This window comes from Mustela erminea, chromosome 11, assembly GCF_009829155.1.
Source record: "Mustela erminea isolate mMusErm1 chromosome 11, mMusErm1.Pri, whole genome shotgun sequence".
In the NCBI taxonomy this organism is placed as follows: Eukaryota; Metazoa; Chordata; class Mammalia; order Carnivora; family Mustelidae; genus Mustela; species Mustela erminea.
In genome coordinates, this window is record NC_045624.1 from 85,529,727 (window position 1) to 85,549,662 (window position 19,936).

The following is a 19,936-nucleotide window of genomic DNA, read 5'->3' on the forward strand; positions in this document are numbered from 1 at the left end:
CAGCCCAACAAGCTTTGCATCTTAAGCAAATAACCACCTCTCTAGGCCTCAATTTCCTCATCTGTAAAATACCTCCTTACCTCATGGGGGTTCAAAGGATCAAAAATCACACAATGTCCATATAGGGGTTGCTACTCACCACATACTAATTCTTTTTTCTGTAATCCTGTGAACTGGCCATATATCTCAATTCTTTAAATTCCACCAGAAAGCAAAGAATCTGGGTGAGTTAGCTCGGTTCTTCTCGAAGAACTGCTCTATAATTCCCCAGGGTTAAAATTAAGTTCAGGCCCAGGACTTTACAAAGGGCAGGAACAAAAAAGACCAACCACTTAAACCCCCCTTCATTTAACAGATGTAAACGCACCAAATTTAGAGACTTTATTTCCCGACAAAGTGATATGTCTAATAGACGGCAGAGCTGACCTGATGCTAACAATCCCTTGTGAAGATCGACAGTTTGTGGGATACGTACATGGGCCTATGAAGATACACGGACCTATACATACATACATACACATATATATATACATATAAATACATATATAACATTCATACCAACTATGTAATAAATTCTGGTCTCATTAAAACAATCAGAGGATAAAGAGAAAGGAGAAATGGGCCCTCTGATTCAAAAACCACAAAGCAAAGTCAAAATAGAGTTTAGAGACAACATCGAGTCATGTGATCGGCTGGGACATAAGAAGTAAGGAAGGCTTGTGAGAGCCAACAGCAGAGGCCAGAGGGCTGGGATCCGATTTGGGGCCTTGCCTGAGACTTGAAGGAGGTCTGGCTGCCCTGCAAGAAATGAGGGAAAAAGGAGACAACTCTGGTAGCAGGACAAAAACGAAAGGGTGTCTGTCGCTAAACATGAGCCAGGGAGATAAATTTGTGAAGAGGAAATAGGCAGACCCTCTGTTCCCTGTTTCACAAATGCCATTTAAATTACTGCTCCTAGCAAAATTTCAGGGTAGGTATCACAATGCCCATTTTTCATTTAAGATTTTAATTTATTTGAAAGAGAAAAAGCACACACGCAGAGGGAGAGACGGAGCCAGAAGGAGAAGCAGGCTCCCCGCTGAGTAGGGAGCCCCATGCGGGGCTCGATCCCAGGACCCCAAGATCATGACCTGAGCCAAAGGCAGAGGCTCAAAGGAGCCACCAAGGCATCCCTAATGCCCTTTTCTTTTCTTTTTTAAAGATTTTATTTATCTATTTGACAGAGAGAGACACAGTGAGGAAGGGAACACAAGCAGGGGGAGGGGGAGGGGGGAAACAGGCTTCCCACTGAGCAGGGAGCCTGATGCAAGGTTCAATCCCAGGACCCTGAAATCATGACCCAAGCTGAAGGCAGACATTTAACGAATGAACCACCCAGGTGCCCCCAATGCCCTTTTCTACCTGAAACACTAAGAGGTATAGCAGGCCAGTCAAAAGACAAGGAAGCAGTGACAGTGAGAAGAGAAAGCACAGAATAAATTCAAGAAACCTGAGAGTGAATCAGCAAGACCTAAGCCTCTGGGTGGCGGCAAACTTTGGGCTGTTCGTAGGGCAGGTTGGGGCATGGGTAGAGGAGCAAGAGTCAGAAAGGACACAACCAATGACCAAGCCAAGGAATTAGGGGAAAGCAAGTGTTTGGAGGATGCAAGAGAGAGTGGATTTCTGACCCAGTGAGCTTGAGATGGGGGAGTCGTCCAAGTAGATGTGCTCAAGGACACGCAGGGACATGGTGACCCCAGGACCCAGACTGCACTGGGGGTGACACAAATGAAGGTAAGAGAGTAGGGAGGTTTCCAGGGACCCGGGAGTAGAAGGAGAGTGGAAAAATGGGTCCAGTGCTCTGCTTTATCCTTAAGTAATGAACAGTCTCCGCATGCCATCCCCATTTTCTTCCACCCACCCAGGCTCCCACCCGAGTCCACCCACAGAAACTGCTCTCCAGCAAAGAGCTGGACATGACCCCACCCCAACACACACAAAATCCAGTCTTCGGGAACGATCTTTTCAAAGGCAGATCTGATACAACCAACCAAAAGGAAAAATCTCCAGAACCCTCCCTTGGTTCTCAGAATGAGGGCAGAAGTCAGCAAGAAGATGGGCCGTGAGGGTGTTTGTGGCCGGGCCCACACTCTGCTCTGCAGCACACACATGGCCTTGCTCTACTTCCTCAAATGCACACACTCCCACCTCACAGCCACCTCTTACCATCACCGGGGCTTTGCCCACGATTTTTTTTTTTTTTTTAGATTTTTTTATTTATTTCACAAACAGAGATCACAAGTAAGCATAGAGGCAAGCGGGGCGGGGGGGGGGGGGTGGTGGTGAAGCAGGCTCCCTGCTGAGCAGAGACCCACCCCCTCCCGATGCAGGACTCAATCCCAGGACCCTGGGATCATGACCTGAGCCGGAGGCAGAGGTTTTAACCCACTGAGCCACCCAGGTGCCCCTTGCCCACGATTTTTAAAATATCCTTCAATACCTGGACATGTATTCACAGGATCATACACGACCACGACAGCGTCCAGGCTACACACCATGTGGGCACTCTGCACTGAGTGTGAAATGATTTGGAAAAATACAGAAGGACATGAAAACCTGAACTGTAACAATCTGGACTTGTTCTCTCAGAGGAAAAGTACTGGCAGTCCACTCAGTACACGTGCAAAGGGATGAGCCCCACCAACAGGTGCTCCAGCAACAGAGTGAGCCTCGGCGGGCAGACACGCAGGAGCCTAGGCCACGGGAGAAGGGGCCTCATCACCTCCAGGTGTACTGGCCGCTCTGGAGGGCACAGCAACAGCCTCACAGGGCGCATATTCAAACACTGAGAAGATCAAATGATGGGGAAAACAAAGACAGAACAAGAGTGCATTCTGTGTGTGGCCCTGCTGGTCACTTGCTTTCCGCTTTGTAAATTCAGACAAGCCCGGTAACACATTCAGGCTGGAGTTTCCTTAATTAAACGCAGCAAATCTCCTCCTTATTTCTGGTTCTAGATCTCTCTCCAAATTTAACAAGTAAAATTTCAGCCTTCCTCTCAGCCCAGCGGTAAACGAAAGGAGATGTCCATACATGGGAAACAACCTGTGTTATAAGGGTTCAAAACTTGATGAGGATCTTTACCGAATGCTGATTTCCATCCAATTCAAGGCATCATGAATGGTGCACACTGTCATTTTATGTGTCACTAAGACTGTAAAATTATTATTATAAGACCATCCATTATATGACATAACCTGGTATCAGTGGTGTTCAAATGTGCATAAAATTTCTGTCTTGACATTGATGAAATACACCAGCTTTTATACGGAGATACAGATTTTAGACAAAGAACAAAAACGTTAGCCTTGGTAATTAAATAGAATCAGAACCACAATTAACGTATTGACCCTCCTTGCCTCTGTGAACAGCTAACTTTGTGAACAACAGCTGAATTGAGAATCCAGAAGCAAATTTAAACAAAGCCCTAAGACCGCTAATGTAAGTGCTCTTTTTTAAAAAAACAATTTGTTACGAAGAGGACGACATGAATTCCATCCAGTAATATCAACTACATTCTCTGCATTTCTTTGAAGATTAATTGCCTACTTAACAAGAGGACTTACCCCACGTCCCTGTGACATTTGGTGAAGACAAGTCTGCCAAGTACAAATATTTTAATAACTGCACACATGGGTAAAACACTTTCAAAAAACAAGGGCTCTGTTTCAAAAGCAAATGTTTTATCCTTTCTTTCTTTGACATTTAAGATTTGCCAGCTGCCTAGAATTGAATGCATTGCTTTACCATTCAGAAAGTTAAAGAAAAAAATTACTTTAGTACAATGTATGTTTGGGATTTCAACGTGCTCATAAATCATGACACTGCGAATCATTATTCCTAGAGGGGACATTTAATAAACACTAATTGAGTGACTATCCATTACATACCCACAAAGATGCTGACAAGAAAGCTGGAAAACATTCAGAATTCTATTTTCAGATATCTCAAATAACATGAAATTCACCCTTTTAGAGCTGCAGTCCTGTCTTCGGTGAAAAGGTTCCTTATACTATAATGCTAGGTAACATAGCTAACGAAACTATTTCAATTCACCGAAGTGTCTGCAAAGGGCTTCCACAGCTTAAACTAAACAGTCTCCATCCCTCACAGACAATACAGACTTCCCAGAAGACTGGTGTTAACCCCACATGCATTTAGGAGTCTGGTAGGGAAGGGAGATTTGTCCCAGCGTGGGAAGTACACTGGGTAATGAAAGGGAGAATGTTCTGTGGGAGGTATGTACACCCCATACATCAACAAAGAAAGTACTGCATTAATTGTTATCAGTGAATTTTTTTTTTAACCTCACATTGTTGACTTAACAACCAGTTTCACTGAAACGTTAAAGGAAAACAAAGCTAATAGCTTAACAGACAATACCTGGGAGCACACTAAAATTGAGTTATGACAACCTTTAATAATAGTTTAGTCAAAAATATTTTAGGGGCGCCTGGGTGGCTCCATGGGTTAAAGCCTCTGCCTTCGTCTCAGATCATGATCTCAGGGTCCTGGGATTGAGCCCTGCACTGTGCTCTCTGATCAGTGGGGAACCTGCTTTCCCCCCTTCTTCCCACCTGCCTCTCTGCCTACTTGTGATCTCTGTCAAATAGATAAATAAAATCTTAAAATAAAATTTTTAGAATACCTATATGTATACATATATACATAAAATGCATTTAGATATATGTGTACATAGAAATAGAAATCTATCACAGCAAACAACTAACCTTCAGAACAGTGAAAAGAACATTGGTTGGGGCTGTAGAAGACAGCAGTCTAGCTTTTCCACTAACTAGAGAGAAATCATCGTGGGGAAAGTAACTTAACCTGTCTCAACATGGCCTTGCTCATCTGTGAAGTTAAGATAACAACCAAATATCTCCCTGAAGGGCTGTAATGAGGAGCAATCACGGGGCTAGTATTCCCAAGCACTAACCAAATGCATAGTGTGCCTTCTACTATTATTTATGTTCTGTAAAAATTTAAAAAGTATGATAACTAGAACCTTTGGATCCAAGTGAAAGAATATTCTACAATTCCAGATAGACTTAAAAATAGATTGCTGAAATTGTTCTTAATTTTGTTTAAAAAAAGCATTTTTATTTTAAAAAAAAATCTAAGTTTCCTGATCCTTTATAAAAATCAAAATAGGGGTGACTGAGAGGCTCAGTTGTTAAGCGTCTGCCTTCAGCTCGGATCATGATCTCAGGGTCCTGGGATCAAGCCCTGCATCGGGCTCCCAGCTCAGCGGGAAGCCTGCTTCTCTCTCTCCCTCTGCATCTGCTTATGTTCCCTCTCTGGCTGTCTCTGACAAATAAATAAAATCTTAAAAAAAAAAAAAACTTTTATCGTGTTAAAAAAAGAAACTTCATATTTGCCTTATGAAGTGTTCATCTGATTACAGACAGAAAACTTACTTCAACAAATCATCAAGTTAATTCGCTTATCAGGACCCTGCCAGAATGGAAGCTGCCCCGAGAATAGTCCACAAACCTAAACCCAAGTCAGCCTGCACTCATGGGAAACCCTTGTCAAGGAATCCTCCAACCCAGCTTGGCAAGCTTACCTTTCCCTGAAAAGAGGACCCGCCAGCGCTCTAAGGAAATCCCCAACCTCCTAACCAATCATGCCCTGTTTCCACATTGCCTCTTCCAGACTCTAGAAAATGGACTCTTGCAAAAAAATTCCTCAGGAAGACTGTTCCACTGCTTCTGAAGCATCGTACTCCCCAGACCCATGCATTTTCTTCCCCTAAAATGAGGACATGAAACTTTTTTTTTAAAAGATTTTATCAGTTTAATTCAGAGAGTGAGAAAGCACAAGTGTGCATGAGCAAAAGTGGGGGAAGCAGAGGGAGAAGCAGGCCACCGGGGTGACGGGGGTAGTGGGGGCTCAACCCCAGGACCCTGGGATCATCCCTGAGTCAAGTGCAGACGCATAACGCTTAACCGACTCAAGCCACCCAGGCACCCCAGGATGTGTTACTAGATTGTGTTCTGTCATCCGACACAAGTAATTCATAAAGAAATGCTACCTTACCAAAAGACTCAGAACAGACAGTTTTGAGAAGAATGAGTGCAGAACTCAACCTGACTCTCCAGGATACCAACTAGAGAATGTGTTCTCTTTTCAAAAATTGGTCAAGGACAGCAAATGTTCTTGATCACAGAACATCAAAGGCTTTGAAAATTCTTCACTATTTGACCAAATTCGGTATATTGAACTAAAAAGTCATTTCACAGGCTATTAAAAGATTTTAAGTCTCCCAAATTCATACACACTAGGTGTCTTCTCTATTATAATAAGAGTTTTTCCTTTAGTAAGAAAGCAAAGGTCTGATTAGAATTAGAAACAATAAACAAGGCAGCTTAAGACCAAAGTCCATTTTATTTTTTTTATTTTTTTTTTAAGATTTTATTTTTATTTATTTATTTGTCAGAGAGAGAGGTAGAGTGAGCACAAGCACAAGCAGACAGAGTGGCAGGCAGAGTGAGAGGGAGAAGCAGGCTCCCTGCAGAGCAAGGAGCCCGATGTGGGACTCGATCCCAGGACGCTGGGATCATGACCTGAGCCAAAGGCAGCTGCTTAACCAACTGAGCCACCCAGGCGTCCCGCCAAAGTCCATTTTAAAATACCACCCACAGTACTCTAACTGGAATCCTTAGGATAATCCTACTAAAATGGCATGTTAAATAATAATAATAATAATAATAATAATAATAATAAAATGGCATGTTATGGCAAATTGAGAAAACATGCATAAAGCAGGATGCTTACTGAAATGACAGTTATCACCTCCTTAGTATCTTAAAAATAATGCAAACAAAAAGTTCAGATTCATTTCTGGCCTAAATGATACAATTTATTAACTGAAAAAGTTGGGGAATATGGGGAGGAAAGACTAGTTCAAAGTTTGGGAAACTTAAAAAGTGTTTCCTCGATCTGCTATAGGACCTTAAGGGTTCATTCATTATTCCATCAGCCAAGCCCTGAACAATATATACTTTCAAAATGTGGCCTCTCTCCCATCTGTCTCAATCCATTATGCAAAAAGAAAGCTTCTTGTCTTTAAAGTAAAACCCACGGGGGCGCCAGGGTGCCTCAGTCATTAAGTGTCTGCCTTCAGCTCAGGTCATGATCCCAGGGTCCTAGATCGAGCCCCTCCACTGGGCTCCCTGCTCCGCAGGATGCCTGCTTCTCCCTCTCCCACTCGCCCTGCTTGTGTTCCCTCTCTGTGTCTGTGTCAAATAAAATCTTTTAAAAAATAAAATAAAGTATAACCCATAAAAAAAAAGATACATATAGTCCCCCCCCCAAAGAAAAGGAATGGAGGGGCCCCTGGGTGGCTCAGTTCGTAAAGTGTCTTGACTCTTGATTTCAGTTCAAGTCATGATCTCAGGGTCATGAAATGGAGTCCCACATCAGACTCCCTCTGCCTCTGCCCTCCCCCCTGCTCATACACACATGAATGTGCTCTCTCTCCAAAAAAAAAAAGGAGAGAGAGAGAGACAGAAACTGGTCTTTATAGATCCTGGATAGAAAGAAACGGTAAGAGGGGGAAACACTCTCTTTTACTTCTGACTTCAGTTCTGGTCCCAACTTCCTGAACTTACAACAGGGTGACAATCCCAACAAACCCATCCTGAAGTTAAAAATTATAACATGCATTTGCCACACGTAACCCACCGAACATCACAGCTTAGCCTAGCCTGCCTTGCATGTGCACAGAACACTTAGATGGGTCTACAACTGGGCAAAATCATCTGACACAAAGCCTGTTCTGTAATAAAGTGTTGAACGGCTCATGTATTTATTGACTACTGTACTGAAAGTGAAGAACGGAATGGTTTTGTGGGGGACAGAACGGCTGCAAGTGTGTCAGCTGTGGACGCTCGGGATCACGGGACTGACTGGGAGCCCCGGAGTTGTCAGAATCACATCTTGGGTGGGTAGGGAGAGGGTGATTGGGTTATGGACACTGGGGATAATATGTGCTATGGTGAGTGCTATGAAGTATGTAACCCTGACGATTCACACACTTGTACCCCTGAGGCAAATAATACATTATATATTAATAAAAATAATAATAAAAAGAATCACATCATAAACGGTCAGCTGGTGTACAGTTCAAAATTCAAAGTACAGTTTCTAGGGACGCCTGGGTGGCTCAGTTGGTTAAGCCACTGCCTTTGGCTCAGGTCATGATCCCAGTGTCCTGGGATCGAGTCCCACATCAGGCTCTCTGCTCGGCCAGAGCCTGCTTCTCTCTCTGCCTCTGCCTGCTTGTGGGCTTGTGCTCACGCTCTCTCCCTCTTCTCTCTCTCTCTCTCTCTGACAAATAAATAAATAAAAATCTTTAAAAAAAAAAAAAAAAAAAAGTACAGTTTCTACTGAATACGTATGCCTTTCCCCCCATCATAAAGTCAAAAAAATCGAAAGTCAAGCCATAGTAAATCAAAACTATCCACACTGAAGTCTGTAAGCTTTTTTTTTTTTTTAAGATGTTATTTATTTATTTGACAGAGAGAGAGAGAGAACACAAGTAGGCAGAGAGGCAGGCAGAGAGAAGGGGAAGCAAGCTCCTGGCGGAGCAGAGAGCCCAACGTGGGACTCAATCCCAGGACCCTAGGCTCATGACCTGAGCCAAAGACAGCTGCTTACCCTACTGAGGCACACCCAGGCGCCCCTGAAATCTGTAAGCTTTAAAAAGTCACTATCGGGGCTCCTGGATAGCTCAGTCAGTGGAACACTGGCCTGTGGATTTCGGCTCAGGTCATGATCTTGGGGTTGTGGGATCCAGCCCCACATCGGGCTCCACGCTCTGTGTGGAGTCTGCTTGTCCCTCTCCCTCTGCTTCTCCCTCCACTCACATGTACGCTCTCTCAAATAAATACATAAAGTCTTTTTTTAAAAAGTCACTTACCATCATTAAGACTTTCTCCATACATAGAAAGAGAGGCCTGAGCCACAACCTTAAGGCCCCTTCAAACCTCCCCAATTCTAACAATCTGTGGCTGCCCCAGACAGCCTGCTTGGCCACAGAAGGGCTGCCCCCATCTCCAACGTGGCCACCACCGTGGTTGGCGTTCTACTCCCCAGTAGGAAGTCCCCAGCTAAAGTTAGCTTGGAGGCAGCCGCCTTCCCAAGTCAGGTTCGCAAGGGATAAGCACAGTGTTTTTCAGCCCAGAACACCAACCTTAGCTACTTGGAGGAAGTGTAGTTTCCCGGGTTTACCAGGCAAAGCAGGAGATCATTTAGAGCTTAAAATATTTCAGAAGAGATTTCATGACAAATCTGATCATCAAACAGCCATTAGATTCTCACCCTTTAAAAAGATTCCAGGTATAATTTGTAAGGGCCTAGACTTCAATCATTTCTAGAGACATTTACCAAACACTGAATGTCTACTGTATCTCAACTCCAGGCCCAAAACAACAAAAAACAAACAAACAAACAGCCTCCTTACAGATTTTGGAGAAACAGGTTTACAGAAGTATCAGCTATGAATCCTGAAAACTACAGGTTTTAGGATAAGACATTTCCAAAACAACTGGCCCAAATACTTCTCCTTATATGCCAAAGGGTTCGTACTGAAGAGAAGTTCTAAGGTCCCCAGCATCAGGCACGCCGAAGAGGCTCGCAAGCTTCTGGATGCAGACAACCAGTTATGGGGCCCTGATGTCAACAGAGGGGGACGGAAAGTAAGACGGGCACCAGGGAGATTCCCTGAGCCTCTGGTTGATGTACAAGAGAATATGGCCGGAGGGCAAACTCCTGGACATCAGTCTCATCGATCCTTCCTGAGGAAAAATGTAAATGACAACGAACCAACCAACAGTCGGGGCTTTTTACAAGGAAGCAAGGCCCAGGGCACTGCTGAGGTCAGACCCTGTCAGTCCGTCCGCTGACAGTGTAACAGCAGGTTCAGCGTCGTACCACATGACATCCCCAAAAGGTCAACTAACATAATCTTGAAGTTCAAAGGAACTTTAAGTTCCATTCTACATATACTTCTAAAGTACTTTATTTGTTCATTGGAGAGAGAGAGGGAAAGTGCATGCACAAGCAGGAGGAAAAGGCAGAGGGAGAGGGACTGAGCCACCAAGACATCCTAATTATATACATTTTTTGGTTGGTGTTTATAATTTACTATCTAATTCCTGGTATTATTAAGATATACTAAGTTGAGGGGCGCCTCGGTAGTTCAGTCGTTAAGCGCCTGCCTTTGGCTCAGGTCATGATCCCAGGGTCCTGGGATTGCGTCCCGCATCGGGCTCCCAGCTCGCAGGGAAGCCGGCTTCTCCCTCTCCCAATCCTCCTGCTTGTGTTCCCTTCTCTCTCTGTGTCTCTCTGTCAAACAAACAAATAAAATCTTAAAAATAAAAAAAAAAAAAGATACTTCCCAACTTGGTAGGTACCCTTGTCACCTCTAAGTTTTAGTTTCCTTGTCTGATGCCCTTTCGTTGTGGTATTGGACAAAATGTACGTATTCCTAAGCCCAGCATCTGGCACACAACAAGCCCACAACAACTGTAAGCCACTACCTTATATTCTAAGCATATAATCCATTTTTAAATTTCTGCACTAATAAAATATGGGAGCTAAGTAAGGGTAATGGCACAAACAAACTGAATTGAACTCTGGAACGTGTTTTTGTTCTTATATTTGAGTAAAAGTAGCCCTGGTCTTCCTAGAATTCACACAACTCAAAACAAACATGAAACCACAACTCTCCACAGGATTCCTATGCAAACCCATAGCTCCTGTGGCCTCAGCTACCAGGAGATCCTTCCTAAACCCTGAACAGTGTCCTGGTTCTGAAAGTAATAATCCTCTCGCCTTCACCTCCTTATCTCCCCTGTCTGCCCCCCAGGGAGAAAAATGTGCAAACTCAGGACACTAATAGTAGCCACACCTACAATCGGCACTCTCCCCATGGTGGGAGCCCCAGTTAGCAAGATTCTTTGGCTCAAAGGAGAAGCTTTCCATCATAGAAGCGTGCAAAACAGGCAAGCCAGGCCAGCACTGGCTAAATGTCCCCTAGAGCATTTCACTTCTATCTCCACTTCTATCTCCAAACCAACTAGTCTCAGGGTTCTCCCGCCTCCGCCTCCTATGGTCAAAACAGGTAATTAAGGAAGGATCTGATTTGGAGTGTGACTGATAGGCACCAACGTGGGGCTCCTCCCTAAGTATCTCCAAGCCAGCTGGGTACAAAGCCTTAAACCTGGGATTCTCAAGGCTGGCTGCCCATCAGAATGACCAATGGTTTAAAAACTATACTCGAAGCTACTGAATCAGAAGTCAGGTGGGGGTTCCCCAGAGAGTTTTACAAAGCTCTGTGGGTGATCCCAACACACAGGCAGGGTTAAGAACAGCTACTCTGAATTAGTTATTGGCATAAAAGTAGGACAGACATTTAAGGAGGACCAAAAGGACTTTCCAGTACCCCCAAATGTATGCTAGCCTGGCAAATGCCATCTCTAAAGCCCACACTTCCTCCCTGCCCCACACTCCAAGTTAGAGAGGAAGCATCACCCGGAGATGACCACATGGTGCTGGGACTGGGAAGACCACAGGGCTAAGAGCCAAGTGGGAGAGGTTACAGACTTGTATTCAGTCCAGCTGAGTCACAGATTCGACTCCATGCTCCCAGGAAGCCAAACCCAAAGAAAAAGAAACATAATCGATGACAATTCACATAGTCTATGATAACCCACAGCAGCCTATATGTGAGGAGTGTTCCATAAATACTTATAGAATAAATAAATGAAGATCAGGAGTTCAATCTTCTAATTCCTCTTCACTGGGACAGAGTTAATTGTTTTTAAAAAGACTCACTGGGAATCAAATTGTAGGAGAAGCAAAAGCAACCAAAGGACAGTGAGACAAAAGCCAACAGAGGGTGTTCTTACTACTAATTATTGAAATAAAAACTAAAAATTCCTGGGGAAATCTTGAGGCCTTGAATGCTATAACAATAAAGCTGTGACCTAGTGGGAAAGATCAGAAGATGCCAGAGCGCCTGGGTGGCTCAGCCGGTGAAGTGTCGGACTCCAGGTTTCAGCTCAGGTCACGACATGACAGTCCTGAGAAGGTGCCCACATCAGGCTCTGTGCTGAGCTGAGCACGGAGGCTGCTTAGGATTCTCTCCCTCTCCTCCTCTTATCCCAGCCCATCTCTCTCAAAAAAAAAAAAAAAAAAGAAAAAAAACACAGAAACAAAAACAAAAAACCTAAATAAAAATTTTTAAAATGTTCTAGGGGAATCTAGGTGGCTCAGTCGTTAAGCATCTGCCTTTGGCTCAGGTCATGATCCCAGGGTCCCGGGATGGAGCCCCTCAGTGGGGAGCCTGCATCTCCCTCTCCCTACCACTCCCTCTTCTTGTGCTCACGCTCTTGCTTGCTGTCAAATAAATAAAATCTTTCAAAAATAAATAAAGTAAAAAAATGCTCTAAAATCAAAACCCAAAAAAGCTAGAAGAGGCCCACCATAAAAATCTAGTCCCCTAGGGGCGCCTGGGTGGCTCAGTGGGTTAAGCCGCTGCCTTCGGCTCAGGTCATGATCCCAGGGTCCTGGGATCGAGCCCCGCATCGGGCTCTCTGCTCAGCAGGAAGCCTGCTACCTCTTCTCTCTCTGCCTGCCTCTCTGCCTGCTTGTCATTTCTCTCTGTCAAATAAATAAATTAAAAATCTTTAAAAAAAAAAAATCTAGTCCCCTCTTTCCTCTTCAGTAACAGAGGTCCAGTTTTACTTAGGGTAGCTAGCCAGGCACCAGCTAAATGACCACCTTTCCTACCTTTCCAAGCAGGGATTAGCCCTACTGACACTTGGGATTCGAGCAGAAGTCTCCCATGTTGCTTCTGGGAGTCTCCTTGAAGGGCAAGGGAGACACTCTGATTTTTCCTGCATCTTGCTGGCCGGAGCCACACTGAGTGTGAAGGCCACTTCCTAGGAATGGCACAAGAACTAGGACTTTAGGGGCCACCAGACCCACTCTGATTTTTCCAGCTCTAAGCCTCCCAAAACTAATCCCAACTGAGACAACAACCACAGCTGCGAAGGTCAGGGAAGCTATGGAAACCCGGAATCCCTCCTAATGCAAACTCAGGTGAGCCACGCAGCACACATGACCGCTCTAGTTCACAGAAATAAAAACTAAAAATTCCTGGGGAAATCTTGAGGCCTTGAATCCTATAACAATAAAGCTGTGACCTAGTGGGAAAGATCAGAAGATGCCGGGGCGCCTGGGTGGCTCAGCTGGTGAAGTGTCGGACTCCAGGTTTCAGCTCAGGTCACGACGTCACATAGTGGCCTTCTATGTGCCACTTTGAACACATTCACCATCTCACTCAATCCTCAACAGTCCCAAGAGTAGAGGTCAGCCTTATGTTCAAGGCAATGTAATAAAAGGTTTACTGAGTTTAACCGTTTACATTAGGGCGCCTGGGTGGCTCAGTCATTAAGAGTCTGCCTTCAGCTCAGGTCATGGTCCCAAGGTCCTAGGATAGAGCCCTGCGTGGGGCTCCCTGCTCCGTGGGGAGCCTGCTTCTCCCTCTCCTACTCCTCCTGCCTGTGGTCTGGGTCTCTGTCAAATAAATAAATAAAAATCTTAAAAAAAAAAAAAAAAGCAGTTTACATAAAGTCAAAAAGCTGGTTAACATTTGGGCCTGGAGATCCAACCCAAGTAGAATCAGATTCCAGAGCCCGTGCTCTTTCCGCTAATCATGTTAAATCTGCAAGAAAAATCCATAAGTTTATCTTGAACAGATACCATGTTCCAAGTTGGCAGCATATAGCCAACAGTTACCGTCTCACAGGCAAGACTAGCCTTTTTTGCGTTCAACAGTGTCCTCTTTTTTTCCCTTTCAAAGTAAAAAACACTTAGTAGTGTTCACTTAGTGAACTTAGTAGTTCCCTTATAAATATAACTGCCCTTTTAATTTTACATGGAGAAGAGTTCAAATGTGACCTATTTAATCACTAAACTGTTCACGTTTAAAGCTACACAGAAAAGAACAAGTGATTTTATTTATATAGTTCTATACTCCAGTTGTATAAACAGATAATATCCAGGAGGCCTTAAAGATATTTTCCTTGCCTTTGACAAGATATTTTTGAGTTCCTATAACCTCCTATGGCATTTCATCCTTCCAACTGGGAAGGACTGTTAATCACGGTCAATTGAGACACCTTCAGGCAGGGGGGACCAACACATCTAGTGTGCCCAGGCCTTACCCAGTCATAGCATGGAGAGCCCTCCATCCTGAGAAACTCCTCAGTCCCAGAAAAACTTGGAGGAGTGACCACTATGTGGCCTCAGGGTACCATATAAATGCACAGTTAGGTCTTCAACAAAATTTACTAAAATGTGAGCAGTTTATAGTAAATCAGAGATGACCATTATGATAAAGTATGATTTAAGATATTTGGGCAGCTAAGCAAAAAGGAATTATAAAGCTCTACATATTCATGCTTAACCAGAAGAATGCTGCCGAGACGGTCCAGAGCTAGTCAACTTCTTCACTGTGATGATACCCATTATGCCCACCAGCATTCATATTCACGCAGTTAAAAAAAACAAGCTCTCAACAGCACAAATACATTTATACACAATGAACTTCTCATCTACAAATAAAAGTGAGATGCAAGATGAGCAAAGAATGAGAGAGGAATCAACTTTCACCCAAGAATGTTAAAGTGAAATGGGAGAAAAGTCTCATTTTGAGGTTTCTGTTTTGCAAGATCATGAAAGGCTAAAAACTCTTTCAAGAGAAGAAACAGGAAATCTATAAATTAAAGCGGTTGGGCCGGTGCATACTAAAGTCCTTTCTCACTTGAACATTCCATGAGTCAAGTGCATCACTCTGTGACCCCTTTACTTCACAGGTGAAGCACATCAGGCCGGAGGGTTACAGGACATTCCAAGGGTCCAGCTGTGGCTGGGGATAGAGCTGGGGCTGTTTATAAGCCACGCTCATCATAATTATGTTTAAAAACACTTGGACTGGGGTGCCTGGGTGGCTCAGTCAGTTAAGTGCCTTTGGCTCGGGTCACGATCCCAGGATCGAGCCCAGTGTTCCTGCTCATTTGGGAGTCTGCTGCTCCCTCTCCCTCTCTCTCAAATAAAATCTTAAAAACACTCAGACCAAAAGAACATATGATGAGCATAAAAAAATAAAGGACACATTTCACCTCAGGTAGGGTATTTTACTTAGTTGAGCTCGTAAACAGATAAATGGGCCTTAACATTTTTTTTTAAAGGGAGTCTCGAAACTTTTTTTAAGATTTTATTTATTTATTTGACAGAGAGAGATCATAAGTAGGCAGAGAGGCAGGCAAAGAGAGAAAAGGGGAGAAGCAGGCTCCCCGAGGAGCAGAGAGCCCGATGCGGGACTCAATCCCACGATCCTGAGATCATGACCTGAGCTGAAGGCAGAGGCTTAACTCACTGAGCTACCCAGGTGCCCTAGAAACTGTTTTAAACTGTCCTTCGATACTTCAACCATATAACGGCACAATATTCTTTTTTTTTTTTCAGTGTTTCAAGATTCATTGTTTATGCACCAACAGCACAATATTCTGAAATATATGCAGTACTTTTCACAAACTCTCCAAACAAGCCAAAGGAAGGAACACAGTGACTTGAAAAGAGAACAAACATCTTTGTAGTTTGAAGGCCCCTCAAAATACAGAAAACTTTTCAAACTAATCATTGCTGCTGTCCAGGTGTCCTAGCATCAGGGTCTTAGCAAAACAAGCAAGCACCATGCCAGTTTAAGAGGTGTCAGAAACAATGAGGAAGCTTGGGGTTTATTATGACAACTTTACTCTAAAAACGAGAGATTACAAACGAGCACGGAAGTATACAGGCACTTCCCGTTCAGCCAATATGTTACCAGCCCTTAATCTGGGAAGACTCCCAGTTTAGATAAACCTGAAAATCTGGGACATCTGGGTGGCTCAATCCGTTAACCACCTGTCTTGGGCTCAGATCATGATCCCAGGGCCACGGGATACATTCCCACATTCGGCTCCCTGCTCAGTGAGGAGTCTGCTTCTCCCTCTGCTGCTCCCCCTGCTTGAGCGCGCTCGCTAGCTCGCTCGCTCTCACTCGCTCGCTCTCTCTCAAATAAATAAAATCTTTAAAAAAAAAAGAAAGAAAAAAGAAAATCTGCTGCCTTCCAGGGAAAAGATGGATTATTTTAGGTAGCAGGTACAGACTGAGCTATTTCTCACTCACGCGTCTGAACTGACGCTGACCCATCTGCATGCCAGGCCTGTACCCCTAGAACTGACGCTACTGATCACTCACAAACAGGGTTAGGGGTGTCATCTATGGCTGTAATGCTGACCAAAGCTTGCTGAGCCCCACCACTCGACCTGGGTTTCACTGGTACCCCTTTCTAACAAGGGGCAGCAGGGGACATTCCTGCACAAGGCCAGAGCTGCTGTGCTCGGGGACCTCGGCTAAAATTTCCTAGGCTCTCAGTTTTCTGACTGCCTCATCTGTGGAATGGGGCATGTCCATTAAATCAAGCTAAAGATACATAAATACTTGAAAAGTCTTTGTAAGTTACAATCTTAATACTGATAACACGTTATCCAACGAGTTGACAAAAGACTTTCTGACATAACAAACTGCCCCTGAGGTCATCCAAATTCACATATAATCTGTCACAGAAGTCTTAATATTTAAATACACAATAAGCACTTATTAATTCAAAAGACAAGTCGACCAAAGCACTATAAATTATAGACAAGCAGGTAAAATTCTTCAGTTAGAATGGTATATTACAAGAACCTTATTCTGGAAATCACACTATTTCTTTTCTTTTCTTTCTTTCTTTCTTTTTTTTTTTTTTTTTTGTTAAGATTTACTTATTTGAGGCAGGAGGGGAGAGGGAATGGGAGAGAGAATCTCAAGCCGACTCTGTACTGAGGGGGTAGCTTGACTTTGGGGCTGGATCTCACCACCCTGAGATCACGCCCTAAACAGAACCAAGAGTTGAACATTTAACCGACTGCACACACAGGCGCCCCACATGAGTGATTTTTTTTTTAAATGCCAATTTTACACATGCCCTCACAGGCCTTCAATATAAAGGTGTTCGTTAACAATTAATTACATGCACAGTTCATTTCCCCAATAATATTCAATGCACTTTTTACTTGTATCTTTTTCAATCTAAAATGCCAGATCAACACAGCCCCCAGCTACAGTCATATTCTTATTTACATAAAAGGAGTAGAATGGAATGGAAAAACCCTCTACATCCAAAGCTACCTACCACTACAAAGAAAAAGGAGATTGAAAATCAAAGGCAAATAATACTTTTCCAAATACAGACAAAATGTTCTTTTAAAATCCCCAAACTCCTAAGTACCAAGGGAACATAATAACCTTTTCAAACAAACATAAGAGGATGACTGTATCAACCAAAACCCTACAATGGAATGCTTATATTAAAATGCCCTTCTGGGGCGCCTGGGTGGCTCAGTGGGTTAAGCCTCTGCCTTCAACTCAGGTCATGATCTCAGGGTCCTGGGATGGAGCCTGGCTTTGGACTCTCTGCTCAGAGGGGAGCCCACTTCCCCCCACCCCTCTGCCTGCCTCTCTGCCTACTTGTGATTTCTCTGTCAAATAAATACATAAAATCTTAAGAAAAGGAGAAAAATAAAGAAAATAAAATGTCCTTCATACAATCATCCCCGGACTAATTTAAAAATTAAGTTTTGCAACGTGAAATCTGTATAATTTAACCTGGAATTGTGAGCAAAAATAGGGTATGAGAACTACTCTTAAGTATTTTCCCCTCTTAGAGACTTACAGAAACTCTTGCAAAAGGAAAGCCTGAAGAATGCAATTTTTGGAATTGGGACTGTATTTCCAGTTGAGTCACAACAGTTTTAAATTATTAAACAAGTACACTTGCCCTAATTTCTTCTCTCACAGGCCTCGTGTTTTTTGGTTTTTTTTTTTTTTGCAACAACATCGGACTGCTGTGCGATATAAGTAATCTTTTCCTTTTCAAGATTACATAACTTCTTTCTAATCGATATCTCTGTCCGAGACTACATCAAAAACGGTAACCTAAAACATAAACAGAACTGCTAGATAACCACTTTTAACTGAGATTGAAAGTGTTTAATTTTCAGAGAGCTATAGCTCAGGAATGACTTTCTCAGTAAATTAATCAGAATTATCAAACAGCAAATACTCCATGCTCAGCCAAAGTAAACGAGATGAGTCCTATTATAACAGCAAAGGCAAAGACAAGAACTAAGTGACTTTTTAAAGGTTAACTCTTCTCATTCTCTCAGTATTTTCCAGGTTCGACTGCTGTGCTGATGCACGGCTGGAGTCCGTGGGAGCGTATTTCTCAACTACCGGGACCACAGCGAGTTGTACATCGGGGAGGAAAAAAACGTTACCTGCACAGCCGCTCCGAAAAACCTGCAACACCCAACTTAAGAAACCACCACGGGACAGAAAACTCAAGAAAGCACCAGCTTCCACCACCGCACCCCACTTTGCTCCTTTCTTTTGCTCTCCCATTCAGTTAACTTTGAATACAAACGCAGAGAAACCTGTTGGATTTTTTTTTTTAAGATAAATACCATATATGAAGCAGAAATTAGTTCCTCTAAGGAAGCTGTCGGCCACTCATTTACAAATACAGCCAAAAGTACACCCACATGTATTCCGATCAGGGAAGATGCAACCTGGTGATTTGCAGAGAAGATGGGATCTGAAACAAGTCCCAGAGACGGCTACTCTCCCAAAAGGAGGGGGAGAAAAAAAAATTTGGCTCTTCACCCAGGCAGCTTCAGCGATGTGGGCTCCGCAACTCCCGAGGTGCGGAAATTCAAACGGAGCCGGGCCGCTCACACGCGCAGCGTCTCCAGGAGGGGGCAGGGCTCGGCACCCGGAATCCCACCCACGGCGCGCTCTGTTTCGCGGAGGAGTCCACAAACAGCCCCAGGTCGGCAGTGCGGGCTGCTCCACCCAGAGGCCGAGGGGAAAGTGAGCCGCGAAAGGGATGCGCGGGCGGGAAGAAGCCGCCCTGCGCCAGGCGGGAGCGGGAGCGGGAGCTGGAGCTGGAGCGCAGACCTCCCGGCGCTGCAACCCCCCGCGGCGGAGGGGCGGGGCGGGGCTCACCTGGCGTGGGGCGCGGCAGGGCGCGCGCGCCGCCGCTGCTCCTCCAGGGCTGCGGGCCACGGCGCCCTCGGGCACAGCGCCGCCGCGCAGCGGGAGTGGCCCCGGCGGCCGGCGCCCGGGTTCTTCCGCCCCCGGCTCCGGCGCGCCGGCTCTGCCGAGGGCGCCACCAGCTGCAGGCACCGCCTCAACGCCCGCCGCCTCGCCATCCCGGAGGCGAGCTGAAGCCATGGACCGAGGCAGAGTTCGCTCTACGTGGCCTGCTCACTCAGTCATTGTGACCTTCGAATCTGGCAGTCCTGCCAGCGTCGGAACTGCAGCTTCGGCCTTTACCAAGATGGCCGCCCCCGCGGACCCCAACGCTGAGGCCATCTTGGTAAAGGAGGCGCTGCGGGGCACGCGCTTAGCAGTACCGGCCCCACCCCCACTCCCTCCGCTGGCCTCCGGGCCAGCGCGCGCCTCGGGTTCGCGCTGCAGAAACCTTTCTCCCACTCTACTGGTTACCGTGCCCCAAATCAGTAGCTAACTTTCAGATGAATGAACACATTCCTACATACCAGCCCTAGGTGCTAAGACCAAGTGGGATCTTGGTGGCATCTCATAACCCGCTATGGTAGTAGACAAGCTCTTGGTAGCAGAATACTTAAAACCGATGGCGCCATGAGCTTGGCAGCAAAGAAACTAACTTGAAGTATGTACAAGAGATATTGCATATTAATGGCAGCACTGCCTTGTC

The 19,936-nt window shown here is 44.8% G+C and overlaps 1 protein-coding gene across 4 annotated transcripts in view; it reads right to left on the bottom strand.

Annotated features, from left to right (window-relative positions):
- NAPEPLD (N-acyl phosphatidylethanolamine phospholipase D) overlaps positions 1 to 19,618 on the bottom strand; it is a 46,926-nt gene extending 27,308 nt beyond the window's left edge. Inside the window, exon 1 of one of the 4 annotated variants that reach the window (XM_032306083.1) lies at positions 19,204 to 19,618. In XM_032306083.1, the coding sequence (XP_032161974.1) occupies positions 19,204 to 19,409 (206 nt within the window). In that variant the 5' untranslated portion in view covers positions 19,410 to 19,618. The other 3 variants (XM_032306085.1, XM_032306086.1, XM_032306084.1) reach the window with 3 other exon arrangements.
- Between the last annotated feature and the right edge of the window lie 318 nt (positions 19,619 to 19,936).